The sequence below is a fragment of the Crinia signifera genome, chromosome 3 (assembly GCF_055691185.1).
Source record: "Crinia signifera chromosome 3, ASM5569118v1, whole genome shotgun sequence".
NCBI classification, from domain to species: Eukaryota; Metazoa; Chordata; class Amphibia; order Anura; family Myobatrachidae; genus Crinia; species Crinia signifera.
This window is the reverse complement of record NC_139219.1, coordinates 68,545,801-68,559,856: the sequence shown is the minus strand read 5'-3', so window position 1 is coordinate 68,559,856 and position 14,056 is coordinate 68,545,801. Positions and strand designations below refer to the sequence as shown.

At 43.0% G+C, this 14,056-nt stretch overlaps 1 protein-coding gene across 4 annotated transcripts in view; it reads right to left on the bottom strand.

Annotated features, from left to right (window-relative positions):
• Window positions 1–14,056, bottom strand: part of RRBP1 (ribosome binding protein 1) — an 89,101-nt gene that overhangs the window by 8,534 nt on the left and 66,511 nt on the right. For all 4 annotated transcript variants that reach the window (XM_083175957.1, XM_083175956.1, XM_083175959.1 and 1 more), the window contains exons 13-18: window positions 11,349–11,441; window positions 8,731–8,820; window positions 5,747–5,836; window positions 3,786–3,878; window positions 2,636–2,707; window positions 193–288 (exon numbers count right to left, since the gene is read on the bottom strand). In XM_083175957.1, the coding sequence (XP_083032083.1) occupies window positions 193–288; window positions 2,636–2,707; window positions 3,786–3,878; window positions 5,747–5,836; window positions 8,731–8,820; window positions 11,349–11,441 (534 nt within the window). The remainder of the gene's footprint in view (window positions 1–192; window positions 289–2,635; window positions 2,708–3,785; window positions 3,879–5,746; window positions 5,837–8,730; window positions 8,821–11,348; window positions 11,442–14,056) is intronic.

Genomic DNA, 14,056 nt, shown 5'->3' with positions numbered 1-14,056 from the left:
AGATAAGTAGACAGTGTCACAAGCAATGTCCAATATATAAAGAAAGGTATGGCAGTACAGCTTACTACTTTTCTACACGGTTTCTAATCGAACCATTTTGTACGGCAGCTTAGTTCGACTGTAGCTAGTAGAATATAATAGTCCACTGCTTACATGACCAGATGTGCACTATTTCAGCTACAAGATACATACACTCTCCACCTCCTGAGAGTAGGTCTGACATTCTGTGCTAGATGTGTTCATCTGTGTCTCCAGCTGGGCCTCCATCAGAGCAATGCATTCCTTCAGCTGAAACAAAGACACAAAATATCTGTAACCCTTTGTACTCTGAATTATATATATATATATTATTATTATTCTTTCTGTATGTGGAGCTACAAGGGTTCTGTAGTACACAGTGCAGCCAAATCACACAGTGGGCGGTATTCAATGTGAATACCTGCGAGGTGCAGCGAATCCTTTTTTGGATTCGCTGCACATTCGCCACGTTCCGGAGCCGGCGGGCTCCGGTATTCAACGAGTCGGGGGCAGCGAGCCCCTGACTGGCGAATATGAGCGCCGCAGGGAGCCTCAGGACGGTGCCAGGCAGAGAGATGGTAGTCTCTCTGCCTAGCCCAGACCTTTGTGGGGGGTTAGGTGTGCTCCCCGGGTGCCAGGCAGCACAGGCTGCCCCCCCGGGGGTGCCAGCAGGCGAGCGTATATTCACTACACAGGATCGTAATGATCGTGCAGTGAATATATGAATATGTAATGAGCGGCTCCGCTCTGGCGCCACCTGCTGGATGCTGTGTAAAAAATAAAATAAAAAAAAAAATATTATTTTTAAAATTAAATATATATTCATGTGCTTACAGCACATGAATGAAAATAGCATGCCCCTCCTCAGAATAAAATTCCTGATTTTTTGACACCAAATGTAAAAAACAAAACACTTTATTTTAAAAGTTCACATTCCACTTCACCATAAAAAGATAGCGATTGCTACTTGGTGAATCATGGCGAAAAAAACCTTCAAATGTATTCGCCATGTGGTCATTGAATAGGGTGATTCACCGTTTTTGACAGAAATTCGCCAAACAGCACAAATTCGCCATAAAACCTGGCGAATCAGGCTCATTGAATACCGCCCAGTATATGGGTTGTCAGACAGGATAGTTACAGACTCTCTCAACTTTATACATAAGCATAATGATTATATACAGACTACATATTTGGAGACTACAGAGGACGAGAAGGTCCTGCTCACATGGTTAGCATTCTAGAGGTGCTCACATGGTTAGCATTCTAGAGGTGCTATTGGTTGTTAAGGATATATACAGAAGCTGCCTTACAGCCAAAACATGTCAGGGGGACTACAAGTCACAGCATGATCCTCAGCCTTTGAATACTGCCCGAACCAGCCTGGGCAGACCAGAATCCTTTCTCAAGTCCGCAAGCAGCTGTTTCTTTTCACGCCTTCACCATTTGGATATACAAAAGGACTCTGTGCCACTTTCCCCATTCATGAAGAGGAGTTTTCACTTACCATAAAGAACTTTGATCCCTTTATCCAAACAGGTGAATGGTAATTATATACACCCTTGAGACGGTGCATATGATTCCAGGTTTACATAGGAACGGACAGTGAGGACAGTGTCCTTTATTACTGCAACTGCTTTTTATTATATATTTTTATAAATATGAATGTTCCCATGGTCAAATGGTTTATTAAATGTATTGTTACCCTTTTATGATTTTCCCAATATATGTGTAAAGTCAATTCATATATACAGAAGCTGTATGTATGTGCTACCAGCCATACCCAGAGACTATGGCCCTGATTCTGGTTGACTCTGAAAGCTGCAAAGCCGAGTCCCCCAGAGTGCCCGCCGCGCAGAAACACCCCCCCCCCCCATATTCCTTTGCAACCATGCAAGGGGATGTGTTGTGACATCCCCTCGCATGTCCCGCAGCAGGAGAAATCATTTGATGGTCGGCGCCCTATATGTGTCTCAAATTCGCACGGGTGAGCAATGTTTTGCGTCTGCGCATACGCAATTATGCTCATGTGCAGACGCAGGGTGTGAACTGCAAGTTTCCCGTCCCGTTTGCACCCAACAGTGGTGGATAGACGTGCCCATGGGAAATCAGGCAGTGACGTGACTGCCGGGGGTGGGCACCTGACATCACCGGAGGTCAGCTGCCCGCCCTGCCCTCTCACAGGGTGCACGCAAAGCTATGGCACCTGAGAGTGTCTTAAATTTGCGTGCACATTCCACGTCAATCAAAGGTTGGCGACCAACCGACCCTCTTATGAGCTGGTCCTCGCCCCCTAGGCCGCGATTGGATGTTTATGCAAAACATCCATTCCCAGCCAAGCAGGCGAATACACCGTGCAAAGGGGAGTGGTGACAATGCAAACAGTGGGCGGGCTTTAAATCACACGCAGCGCTGCATGTGAACCAGAACAAAGTTCATAAGGTCCTTTTCTTTTTTTTTTTTCTTCAATGTATTCTTGTGTGATCTGCTCAGTATACATTACTTTCAAAATATAAAAAATAAATCCTGCAACATTCCTGTATTTCTCACATAAGAGGACAGACACGTGTAGTAGAGTAAAGAACACATAAAATAGTAATGATCTTTATGATCATACCTGGTCTGTAGTTTGTAGGTCTGATTTCAGCCTTTCCACTTGTTCTTCTAAAGACTTAATTTGGATGTGCGACTATACAAAAAGAAAGTCTGCTTAAGAAACAGGTATAAATCTGCTGATTCTTATTTAGTGTGAGCTGTGTATAGCATTAGTGAGCAGTGCATGTGTGTGAGCTGGGTGTAGCGTCAGTGAGCAGTGTATGTGTAAGCTGGGTGTAGTGTCAGTGAGCAGAGTGTATGTGTGAGCTGGGTGTAGTGTCAGTGAGCAGAGTGTATGTGTGAGCTGGGTGTAGTGTCAGTGAGCAGAGTGTATGTGTGAGCTGGGTGTAATGCATACTTGCCTACCTGACCCTCTCCATGGGGGAGAAAATGCTCTGTTCCTGGACTTCCCTGGTAATGTATGATTGCCATGACCTGTGGGGAGCTAAGTAATTGATAAGAAAGGTGTTTCACCACAGGTGATGGCAATCATACATTACCAGGGAAGTCCAGGAGCAGAGCATTTTCTCCCTCATGGAGAGGATCAGGTAGGCAAGTATGGTGTAGTGTTAGTGAGCAGAGTGTATGTGTGAAATGGGTGTAGTGTCAGTAAGCAGTGTGTGTATGAGCTTCGTTGTGGTGTCAATGAGCAGTGCATGTGTGTGAGCTGGGTGTAGCGACAGTGAGCAGAGTGTGTGTGTGAGCTGGGTGTAGTGTCAGTTAGCAGAGTGTATGTGTGTGCTTGGTTGTGGTGTAAGTGAGCAGTGCATGTGTGTAAGCTCAGTGTAGTGTCAGTGAGCAGAGTGTGTGTGTGAGCTGGGTGTAGTGTCAGTGAGCAGAGTGTGTGTGTGAGCTGGGTGTAGTGTCAGTGAGCAGAGTGTATGTGTGAGCTGGGTGTAGTGTCAGTGAGCAGAGTGTATGTGTGAGCTGGGTGTAGTGTCAGTGAGCTGGGTGTAGTGTCAGTGAGCAGAGTGTATGTGTGAGCTGGGTGTAGTGTCAGTGAGCAGAGTGTGTGTGAGCTTGGTTGTGGTGTCAGTGAGCAGTGCATGTGTGTGTGAGCTGGGTGTAGCGTCAGTGAGAACAGAACAGGGATCAGAAAGCTTAATGAACTATTAATAGTGTTTGGACCATAAAGAGGATTTTTCAGTGAATGATAGTAGATCAGTACAGACCTTCCTGAGCTCTTCCTCAGATGCTTCTAACTTTGCTTTCCACACCAGTTCTTCTTCTTCCACACTCTTCTGTAGGTCTTTCAGCATTCCTTCCTATGATCATGAAAAGAACAGAAATCTTTTTATGTGGGCAAGTAATACAAAAGATTATCATCAAAAGACACCTTTCATCAACCATGAATACCTACACACTCGAGATGTATCAAACCTTGAAAATAGGACCGATGAGAATAAGCTTCTACAGTAGCTATCCCTTTATGGAATGTACTAGATAAATATGTTAAAGTTGATTGGATACTATGTGCAACGTCTTCACCTGTCCTTTTTAGAAGGTTTGATACATCTCCCCCAAGGTAACGGTCATAAAATGTAGTGCTACGGTTTCTCTTTACTTCAGGGCTCTACAAAATCTTGATGAGGTGCCCATACACTGTTCAATTATTGTATGCAATTTGGACTAGATCGCATCGCATACGTTTTGCAATGCAATAAGATGCAATCTAGTACAGAAAGTATGTACAGCACATACTTTTTGTGCTGTGTGATGCACACGGAGGCCCGCATTGCATTGCACCCATTACATTGTACAGTGTATGGGCATGTTTAACCAAGTTGGCTTGCGATTACAATTTCTGCCCTACTAGCCGGTGACTAGAGCAATGCCAGATTGTTTGCATTACAGTTCCCAGGGTACCTGAACTAGGAGCATACTGTAACATCCTGTAAAGTCACTCCTTAAAGTCACTCCTGGCCAGAACAGAGCTCAGCAATTCTTCCTAGATATTCCATGTGGTGCCAGCAGTAACCAATAGCAAGTGCTGTCTTAGAACAATTCTCCTCTTTGCTGCAGAAGCTAGTAGGGGGGGGGGGGGCGTTCTACTGTATACTGAAAGATCAGCTACAATTAATGGTTTCTGTCACTTAAAGCCAGGAATAGATATTTACTATCATGTGATAACCAATGAAGGTCGGTGCAGGTGACCAAACATGGGCAGAGGTTTTGTTACCACAGGATACTGGAGGGTACAGATTACACAGGGGGATACTTATTATCTATGTTATAGGAACATGCTGTATAAATATTATGTGTTATACTTCTGCTACACTCTGCTAATATCTGTTGGAAGCTGCTGGTACATGCTGCATAATGGTGGTCCGTGATGGGAAAACCAATCCCTATCAAGAATTTAAAAAAAATCCCTGATATACTGATCGCTACCATTTTCAGTTGGGATTGGGGATTCCATATTTTTAAGATTGGGGATTCAAAATCATTTAAACTGTTGGGGGATAGGGAAATTGAACATTAATCCCTGTCATTCTGTATTGACCTCATTACAAAATATGTAGTTGAATACACCACCCTGTTAAAGATTCAGGACCAAACAAACTGCAGCACTGTGATTAAGGCCTTATTGTTAATTGCTTAATTTCCTGAAAAAGGACAGCTCAGGAAGGACTTTTATTTTAAAGGGCCAATCTTTACAAGGCATGGTTTAAAAAAAAAAACCGAGTTCGGCCAGTATTACACAATCGATAAATAGTGTGCAGCATCTTTAGCTGTGGGTGGGCCCAGGCGCCTCTTTGTATGAGGACATATCTGTCATCAGTTCCCAATAGTCATATTCCAGTCATACCTGTATTACCAATTTACACAGCAAAGTTAGAGAATGTATCAATGCAATGAAGAATAGAACGGCAGCTGAACCTAAAATATTGAGTGTATAGGTTTGTAGTAACTAGAGCGGGAAGTATAATAATAAAAAAATGCCTTTAAAATATGTTGCTTTAATGGCCATACAGATATGCAGCAAACTCTTAGGAAATGGGAGCAGGCATAAAATAAAAAGAAATTGCATACGACAGTCAAATGTCAAATACATATGAAATCAGATAATGTCCTTTATTTGGGATCAGCAATAATGCACTAGTTGGAACTGTAGTGATAAGAAACAACTCACCGTGTCGGCGAGAATGGTCCTATACTGGTCACATTCTGCCTGCAGAGAGGCCTGTGCTGCTTCTGCTTCTTTTAATTTAAGCAATGATTCCTACCCAGAAGAAATAAACCTTTAAATATAAAAAGAACTAAATATTCTAACATTTTGTTATGACATATAGGTGACCATTAATCAATAATAGCCGATTGGGGCGCAACATTAGCACCCAGGAATGCAGGGAAGAATGCGTTCATATTGGGTGAATGAATCAAAGGGTACAGACAGGGGCTACAAAAGGCGTCTATCCCTGTGATGTGCTGAGTGTGCATCTGAGGCTTCTGTGCATACGCAGTTGGTCTGACCGCCATGCACAGGGGCCACTACCGGCGCGGGGGTTCTTAGGGGAACCCTGCTGGAACTATGGGAATCATTCAGACCCGGTCGCCAGGATGCAAATTCACAGACCAAGCGATTATTGAACAACTGTGCATGTGCCCGGTATGCATTCTGCATGCGTGACCTATCCGCCCAAAGGCGGATGTTTGGGGGAATGCCGCTGGCGTTTTCTCGGCATCCCTCAAAAAAGCAGGCATTCCCCTGCCGTTGGGAGGGAGGGCTGCTAACTACAGCAGCGGCCTCCTTCTCCCACATGGCTTTTGCAGTGCTGAGCGAGTCCTGGATCACTCAGCATTGCGAGCAGGTGCGGGGGCCGTGTGGGGGGAGTGCACTTGGCGGGGCAATGGCTATCTGCTCACTGGGCTACGAACACTTTCAGCTCAGTGAGCTGGTCTGAATCGGGCCCTATATGTAGGCTATTGCAATCAGAAGATTGCTGTAGCAGCGGGGGCCTATATCAGAAATGCTTTGCATTCCCGATATTGATATATCTGGCAGCAATGTATTCCCTATAGTACCCTACGGGGAATGCAGCTGCGGGAGACAATCGCAGGGATTCACATATTTGCGACTAGCAGCTCAAAGGTTGCGTCCTATGCGCTAAGTTTTATAAACAACATGCATTTTAATGGAAAAAGTCACAAGAAAGTCGACCGATGCTACAAAGTTGCACCATGGAATAGTGTGACTAGAAGGGCTGATTCAGGAGAATGGAGGCTAGATGTATCTACATCAAACATCTGTATCTAGTAGGTGTACAGTAGGTAGTACAGTAAGCTAGTCGGTGTACATTAGGTAGTACAGTAAGATAGTAGGTGTACAGTAGCTAGTACAGTAAGCTAGTATGTGTACAGTAGCTAGTACAGTAAGCTAGTATGTGTACAGTAGTTAGTACAGTAAGATAGTAGGTGTACAGTAGGTAGTACAGTAAGCTAGTAGGTGTACAGTAGGTAGTACAGTAAGCTAGTAGGTGTACAGTAGGTAGTACAGTAAGCTAGTAGGTGTACAGTAGGTAGTACATTAAGCTAGTTGGTGTACAGTAGGTAGTACAGTAAGCTAGTAGGTGTACAGTAGCTAGTACAGTAAGCTAGTAGGTGTACAGTAGGTAGTACAGTAAGCTAGTCGGTGTACAGTAGGTAGTACAGTAAGCTAGTAGGTGTACAGTAGCTAGTACAGTAAGCTAGTAGGTGTACAGTAGGTAGTACAGTAAGCTAGTAGGTGTACAGTAGGTAGTACAGTAAGCTAGTAGGTGTACAGTAGCTAGTACAGTAAGCTAGTAGGTGTACAGTAGCTAGTACAGTAAGCTAGTAGGTGTACAGTAGCTAGTACAGTAAGCTAGTAGGTGTACAGTAGCTAGTACAGTAAGCTAGTAGGTGTACAGTAGGTAGTACAGTAAGCTAGTAGGTGTACAGTAGCTAGTACAGTAAGCTAGTAGGTGTACAGTAGGTAGTACAGTAAGCTAGTAGGTGTACAGTAGGTAGTACAGTAAGCTAGTAGGTGTACAGTAGCTAGTACAGTAAGCTAGTAGGTGTACAGTAGCTAGTACAGTAAGCTAGTAGGTGTACAGTAGGTAGTACAGTAAGCTAGTAGGTGTACAGTAGGTAGTACAGTAAGCTAGTAGGTGTACAGTAGGTAGTACAGTAAGCTAGTAGGTGTACAGTAGGTAGTACAGTAAGATAGTCGGTGTACAGTAGGTAGTACAGTAAGCTAGTAGGTGTACAGTAGCTAGTACAGTAAGCTAGTAGGTGTACAGTAGGTAGTACAGTAAGATAGTCGGTGTACAGTAGGTAGTACAGTAAGCTAGTAGGTGTACAGTAGCTAGTACAGTAAGCTAGTAGGTGTACAGTAGGTAGTACAGTAAGCTAGTAGGTGTACAGTAGCTAGTACAGTAAGCTAGTAGGTGTACAGTAGGTAGTACAGTAAGCTAGTAGGTGTACAGTAAGATAGTAGGTGTACAGTAGCTAGTACAGTAAGCTAGTAGGTGTACAGTAGGTAGTACAGTAAGCTAGTAGGTGTACAGTAGGTAGTACAGTAAGCTAGTAGGTGTACAGTAGCTAGTACAGTAAGCTAGTAGGTGTACAGTAGGTAGTACAGTAAGCTAGTAGGTGTACAGTAGCTAGTACAGTAAGATAGTAGGTGTACAGTAGCTAGTACAGTAAGATAGTAGGTGTACAGTAGGTAGTACAGTAAGCTAGTAGGTGTACAGTAGGTAGTACAGTAAGCTAGTAGGTGTACAGTAGCTAGTACAGTAAGCTAGTAGGTGTACAGTAGGTAGTACAGTAAGCTAGTAGGTGTACAGTAGCTAGTACAGTAAGATAGTAGGTGTACAGTAGCTAGTACAGTAAGATAGTAGGTGTACAGTAGGTAGTACAGTAAGCTAGTAGGTGTACAGTAGGTAGTACAGTAAGCTAGTAGGTGTACAGTAGCTAGTACAGTAAGATAGTAGGTGTACAGTAGCTAGTACAGTAAGATAGTAGGTGTACAGTAGGTAGTACAGTAAGCTGCTAGGTGTACAGTAGGTAGTACAGTAAGCTAGTAGGTGTAGAGTAAGCACTTAATAAAATATTACATAGTACCGTTACCTATTAGGCTTACAGTGAAACACTTACCGAAGAGTCTGTTTGGTCTGACTGCTGACTCAGCTGTCTCAGTAGGTCTGACGACTTCTCCCTGAATTCCCGCAGCCACTCACTGTATAACTGTAGAAGGTATAACAAATCAATCAATGTCACAATATTCTCGGTCATTTTCGAATCCCATCTGTAAATACCTCTTGCTCGCCAAAGGTGGTGTGGTCTCAAACTTATGAGGCCACTCCCCTGGTAGATGTGATTTTGGGGACGTGACCGCATGTCATGTCCCATTTCTTGCCATGCTGGGGGCTTGCTAAGCATTTTCGGAACTGCTAGACAGCACTAAGCTCCTCCCAGTGCAATGGCTCACAGGGCCCATGGGTGGGGACTGGACAGTGCATGAAAAGCGGACTGAGTGACATTTGGAAGTTATGCTGTATGTGGTGTCAAACTCATGGCCCTCCAGCTGTTATGAAACGACACATCCCAGCATGCCCTGCCACAGATTTTATATAATAGATTGCTAAAACTGTGGCAGGGCATGCTGGGAAATGTAGTTCCACAACTGCTGGAGGGCCATGAGTTTGACACCACTGCTGTATATGGTATGCCTTGTTTTTATTTTATATTCATTCCATCCTCCATCAGTCGCAGCTGGCAGAGAGCATATGTAAAGTCTGCAAATAGTATTCCTAATGTCATATTACTTATACACAGTGCAAAACCTCTGATGCACTAAGATCATCTTAGCCCTGCGGTGGTTGTGAATGAAACCAGAGAACGTGTGAGCGTGCAATGTGCCATGCTACCATACCTAAGATAAAGGGGCATATGCTGAGTCAATTTATGACATTATCTTCAAAAGTTCATACTTGTGACTCAAACACTTCCAAAGGAAAGAGACATTGATAACTAGGAGGTATGGTGTTCCAGCTAGACTTAATGATGAACCATTACTTATATTTGCATTATATGTATTTTGTTTACCCGGCAGTTAATAATAAGGGCCTTATTTTGATTCATTTGGTCGGACCGATGTTTAGTGTCTGCGCATGCACGCTTCTGAGCATGTGCAGAGGGTGCGTGCACCCACGGCAAACCTACACGCTGGGGGGGGGGGGGGGGGGAGAAGGGCAGGGGGAGCTGGGCAGCCCCAATAGCATATGGGAACGCCCAGCGCTCCATGGGTGTTCCCATGAGAACGCTGGGCGTTCCCAGGCTAATGAGGCCATGACGGACATGTGGGGGGGCGGGCAGCTGACATCACCAGATGTCAGCTGCCCGTCCTGTCCTTGCACAGGGCGCCCGCAGTTTAGTGTGACCATATAGGTCACTCTGAACTGCGTGCACGGGAGAAATCATTCGATGGTCGGCGACCATCGAATGATTTCTCCCTGCCTGCGAATGGATGATTATGTAAATCATCCATTCGCAGCCGTGCGGGGGGGGGGCACGGCGTGCGAGGGGGGGGCAGCAATCACTACGGGTGGCGGGCGGAGTCTGATGGACTTGCAAGGCTGCGAATTTCGCAGCCAATCAGAATAAGGCCCTGAGTTTCAGACATGAGCAAAAAGGCTGAGGTGCACTAAATTCTGCTACACAGTACACTACAGGCATGCTTCCGTGTATTCACTGATGTGTTTAATGCTAAGTATTATGGCAATGCCCAAATATATAGATTTACTAACGGAGCACTGAAGCTTTATAATCGGTTTCAATGCCTGCTTTTATTAATATTTTTTTTATCTACAGGGTAAATCTGTATTTAAATGTAACAATGGTCACAATCTGGGCATATTTATTGTACAGCACAGAAACAAAGCTTTACCAAACAAACATCGCCCTCTAGTGTTTGCCATGAATTATGCATGGTTATTAGTAGTTATTTAAAATCGCAGGACCATAATAGGATGTCTTACATTTTTGGTTTTGTTAAAAGTGACCTGTGTAACAAATCTGTGCATCGCCTCTCAATACAGTTCTTGGGGCCTAATTCAGACCTGATTGCAGGATAAATTTGTTCTCAAAATGGGCAAAACCATGTGCACTGCAGGTAGTGCTGATGTAACTTTCAAAGAAAGACTCTCTTTTTTGTTGGGGCACTCTTGTTTGGAGATTAATTAACGTAATCTCAATTATAACAATTATGAGGCAGAGGGCTGATGTAACATCTGCAGAGTAAAGGTGGCCATCGATTGTCAGAATGGGCTGGTTGGAACAAAATCCTGGTAATGGATGAGAGCAAATGACAGTTAACCATTTGCTTTGAAATGCTGGAAAACTGCCAAAAACTGTCATTCAGATATTACCAGGTTTTTGTTCCAACCAGCCCAATCTGACAATCGATCTGTAGATGTATGGCCACCTTTAGATTTGAGTGTGTTATTTTGTTTCTGTGCAGGGTAAATACTGGCTACTTTATTTTTACACTGCAATTTAGATTTCAGTTTGAACACACCCCAGCCAAATGTAACTCTCTCTGCACATGTTACATCTGCTCCATCTACTGCGCACATGGCTTTGCCCATTTTAAGAACAAACATGTCCTGCGATCAGGACTGAATTAGACCCTTAAAGCGCGCTGAAAGGGACAATATAGATGCCCATGTTGTGAGTGTTCTGTAACATTCCTTCAGCATCCTGTCCACACATACCTGGTGTGACTCTACAGTGACCTGTGGGAATAGGGCCATCAATGTTTCCTGCGTCTGAGACTCAACCCCAGTGATCTGTTGTGACAGGTCTTCCTATAATGAAAATATAATATCAATTCTTTTGTAAATGCCATATGTTAAATCTATGTAACCAACAGTAGATTAGAATAGTACATGAATACAGATAAAGTAATTTATAGAGAGACATGGTGCAAAACAACAATCCATTTTGCCTATTTTTAAGCCCATTGGCTTACTATATCCGGTCCTCAAGCACTAGGGCTCAATTCATTAAGGTAATTATAGCCCTAGCTCCAGCTAAGATGCTAACGCTGGGCCTAAATCATGTTTGTTCAAAATGGCCGATGTTCATGCAATGAAGTCATTTTTGTCACACTGCACATGTGCCGCAATTGCAATGTGCATGTGTTAAGGTGCTGATGCAATCCCACTTGCAATGAAGATATCAGGGAAAAGAAACTGACAGGAAGTGATCGTTTTAAGGAGTTAACAAGGAGTTGGAGTGGGACATGTATCTGCTTAGGGCTGCAAGCAAAAAAAAAATGGCGTCTGTGTTGCTACTACCGAAGCCTGTCGGGGGATGCGATTCCTTTGCTCATTTGTGAGCTGGCCTGCCAAGGCATAGACAAATGACTCCTCTACCAATTCTATAATGGCAGGAGCTGAACATCTCTCAGTTGCTGCAGTGATGTTTTAATGGTAAACTGCAACAAGCTTTAATTGGTTACATCGCCATATTATAATGTGATTGTGGCATTTTGTTTCAACATTAAATAACCAAATGTTATTCTTGTTAATATGCTGTTCTAGTTCTTTTGCCTGATGGCAAACAAATTATCCTTTAAAATGAACTGGGAATCCCTAGCTTGGCCTACTCTTACTCGTCCGACCCTAACTATGTTTCTTCAGTTTTGCCAGTTTGTTTTGTTAAAAGTGTACATTTTATGTTGAAAGGCCAACATGACTACACAAAATACAAGCTCACTTTTAAAGGAAAATTCAATTATTATACACAGCAAGTACTTACACATTAGAAGAATAGTCGGTACTTGTGTAATATCTGGGCACCCGATTTTTTCATTGTATTGCATCGCATCCCATCGCATGCAATATAGTGGCATACAATTAATGCGATGCGATTTTTCATTATAAAGACCCGATTTTTAATTGTATAGTCACCCATGGGTGATTTCATACCCCCACTATCCAACTACGTATGTAGTTGATTTTAGATAGTGTGGCGAGCGCAGCGAGCCACCGAGCCTGAAGCGTGGCGAGCGCAGCGAGCCCCGCAAGGGGACGCAGAATACATGTAAAGTAATCCGCGTCCCCTCGCCACGCTTCGGGCTCGGTGGCTCGCCACACTATATAAAATCAACTCCATGCGTAGTTGGATAGTGGGAGTATGAAATCACACATGGGTGACTATACAATTAAAAATCGGGTCTTTACAATGAAAAATCGCATCGCATGCCTTAAGTAGTGGCATGCAATAAAAAAATAGGGCGCCCAGATAATACACGAATAGTACCGAATAGTCATATATGAAAAAAAAATGTTTTCCTTTATTAACCCCTTCCTGACACAGCATGTTTTTGCCTTCCTGACAGAGCCCTTTTTTTCAAATCTGACAGGTATCACTTAAGTGGGGATAACTTTTTTTTGCTTTTACTTATCCCAGTGATTTTGAGATTGTTTTCTCGTGACACATTGTACTTCAAATTAGTGGTAAATTTGGGTCGATATTTTTGTGAAAAATACCAAAATGTCGTAAAAAAATGGAAAATTTAGCAATTTGCAAAATGTTAAATTTTCTGCTTGTGAGACAAATAATCATACCACTCAAAATAGTTAATAACTAACATAGACCATATGTCTACTTTATGTTTCCATCATTATTTCAACTTCCTTTTAATTTTTTTGGACACTAGGAGGCTTACAATATGAATAGCAAATTCTCAAATTTTCAAGAAAATTTCAAACACTGATTTTTTTAGGGACCAGTTCAGTTCTGATGTGACTTTGAGGGACTTGTATGTGAGACACCCCCATAAATGATGCCATTTCAAAAACTGCACCCCTCACAGTATTCAAAACAGCATTTTGGAAGTTTGTTAACCCTTTAGGTGTTTCACAGGAATTAAAACAAAGTGTAGGTGAAATTTCAAAATTTCATTTTTTTTGCAGATTTGCAATTTTAATACATTTTTCTAAGGAACACAGTAGATTTTACTAGAGAAATGTGACTAAAAATTGATTCCCCCAATTCTTTGGTTTTCATAAATATCCTATATGTGGCCCTAGTGTGCACATTGACCAAACCACAGGCTTCATAATAGAAGGAGCACCTACTTGATTTTGGAGCCTCCTTTTTATGAGATTATTTTTTAGGCACCATGTAGGTTTCTAGGCACCATAAGATGCTAAAAGTTAGGAACCCCCCCACAAGTGACCCCATTTTGCAAACTACACCCCTCAGGGAATTCATCTAGGGGTATAGTGTACATTTCAAACCCCCAGGGGTTTCACCAATTGTGGTACAACTGGGCAGTGAAAATGAAAAATTATTTTTTTTACACAAAAATGCAGTTCTGGCTCCAAATTTTTCATTTTCACAAGGAATGAAGGAGACAAAGCACCCCAAAATCTGTGCCCCAATTTCTCCTGAGTACGGCAATGCCTCACAT